Consider the following 2,150-nt stretch of genomic DNA (forward strand, 5'->3'; position numbering starts at 1 on the left):
TCATGTCTCCTGCCTGGATCTGTTATTATCTCGCTCTAAAGACGGAGGAGTGTCAGAGGTTAGCTCGTTTCAACTGCATTTTACGACATGGTCTCATTTCCGGACTCAGGCATTTTGTGAATGAAGCCGATATTTCGGTTAAAACACATAAGTAAAAATATTTATCCGAGTATAGTACTACCCCCCAACTTTATGGATGATTTTATGAATTTAATTTTACGTATTATACTTGAATAAATACGGTAATAAATATATGTATGAATATCCAGCTGGTCAGAACTCATTGATTTGTATGAAAACAACGCAAAATACTTATTTTAAGCCACTGTTTTAATCATTTAAAGTATTTATTTTAAATGTCCATAACTATAAAATTCATAATTTCCTCAGCTTTATTTTGAACCATAGTGTGTAAAAATCGAGCAAGAAATAAGGAAGTTATAAAAGTTTTTCATCAGGAAGACGTCTCARAGTCCATTGACCTCCATTCATTTTGTTGAGGCTCCTCAATGCACAACAGAGCTCCAATGTGTGCACGTCAATGTAGCAACGCCCAATCCAGTAATACATATCAATGTCTCAGATCCTCAGACTGTCTACCTCCAGCTGTCTTTATGTTGTCATCCAGTGTGAGGGGGCGGGGTCTAAAATACACCAACATGTCTCTGTTCTGTGAGACCTCACCTGTTCAGTTTTAGTCTGGAACTCTCTCAGCTCGTCCTCGGTCAGAGGCTGGAAGTTGTCGTCGTTTTCTGGGTACTCCTGCCAGCCCATGGCCTTCAGCAACCTGCAGGATTCTCTGCTCAGCTCAGTGTGCACGTGACGGGGATGAACATGAGAGACGGGTTTTTTCAGCTGCGTCTTACCTGTGCTCTGCCTCCAGGGAGCTGGACAGGTGCTCGATGTCCGAGTCGCTGGGGGAATAGGAGAGACCGTTCTCGTGGCACACCTCCTCGCTGTAGGCTTTGGGCTCTGGGGTGCTGCCTTCGCCCTGAGAAACGTCACCARGTGTCGTCAAAAAACACTCCCAGAAAACAACTACTTAAAGTGATCCTGTGAAGGCGGACCGCACCTCTCCTGATGTCCCCGGGCTGCTGCTGGTCGTCATCTCTCCGGTGCCCTCGTCCTTCAGAGCTCGCAGGAACTCGCTCTTACGATCCGGGCCGCGGCGCATCAGCTTCAGCCTGGATGGAGCGATGTCTATGGGAGGAGTCGTGCTGGAGGGGAGCTGCAGGTTTCAGCAGAAACAGACAGACATTTATTATGTTTATCAAAACAAATGAATGTAGAATGTGTACATTGATTAGGGATGCTACCAAAAAACTGTATTTTTTCAGTACTGGTTCCACATGATGAATTTTGACCGGATAAATAAGCTCCAGAATTAACGGTAAAGGAATAGTGACATGACAAATGCAGACATGGCACATCAGAAGAAGCTCTGTTGCCTCTCTCCCCTCACTCTGAGCTCTCCTCAACACGGAGGGGAGGAGGAGCTGCTAGCAACACAGGCTGTTAGCAACCCACTACCCGCATGCGCAGAAAAAGACGTGACGTCTCATTCGTTCAGCGCAGTGTTTACAGGAGTAGCCTATGGAAGCTAGTTGTTAGCATGTTGATTCTGAACTCTGTGCAGTCAGAGCTGATTAAAAAATTATCTGACCTGCTCGTTTAGTTCAGTGTTTATATCTGAACCTGCCTCTGCCCGGAGGCTCCGGTAAAGCCTTTATTTTTGGAACGTAGCGTCATGTTTAAACTAAAGTATAGATTGAGTAACTTTAGCAGTGACCGCTTGACGTCACTATCACATTTTTCTGTGGATTATCAGTCAGCAAGGATATCATGGAAAAATTAAGACAAAAAGATGAAGCAACTGAATTTCTGCTCTGTGTCTGAAGACAGGATTTACATCATGACTCCAGGTTAGTGCAGTTAAATGTCAATTAACGAATAAGTGGCTTTATTGTATTTTATTTTATTTACAGTAAAAGCATTGCATATTCATAGTTTGTTTTTGTTTAGCGTTTCCCCACCAATAACCAAGCACACCACACAGACAATTTCAGCCATGTAGTTATTTATTTATTCTAAATAACACCAGATCATATTGAGAGCTATTTTTGCAGTTGTTCCTCCACATCCACCTCTCT

General features: G+C 43.4%; 1 protein-coding gene across 2 annotated transcripts in view; it reads right to left on the minus strand.

Annotated features, from left to right (window-relative positions):
* Positions 1-2,150, minus strand: part of gpbp1l1 (GC-rich promoter binding protein 1-like 1) — a 30,979-nt gene that overhangs the window by 4,286 nt on the left and 24,543 nt on the right. For both annotated transcript variants that reach the window (XM_014023861.1, XM_014023860.1), the window contains 3 exons: positions 1,073-1,228; positions 867-991; positions 685-787 (listed from right to left, as the gene is read on the minus strand). In XM_014023861.1, the coding sequence (XP_013879315.1) occupies positions 685-787; positions 867-991; positions 1,073-1,228 (384 nt within the window). The remainder of the gene's footprint in view (positions 1-684; positions 788-866; positions 992-1,072; positions 1,229-2,150) is intronic.

Source organism: Austrofundulus limnaeus, unplaced genomic scaffold (genome assembly GCF_001266775.1).
Source record: "Austrofundulus limnaeus strain Quisiro unplaced genomic scaffold, Austrofundulus_limnaeus-1.0 Scaffold393, whole genome shotgun sequence".
Taxonomy (NCBI): domain Eukaryota; kingdom Metazoa; phylum Chordata; class Actinopteri; order Cyprinodontiformes; family Rivulidae; genus Austrofundulus; species Austrofundulus limnaeus.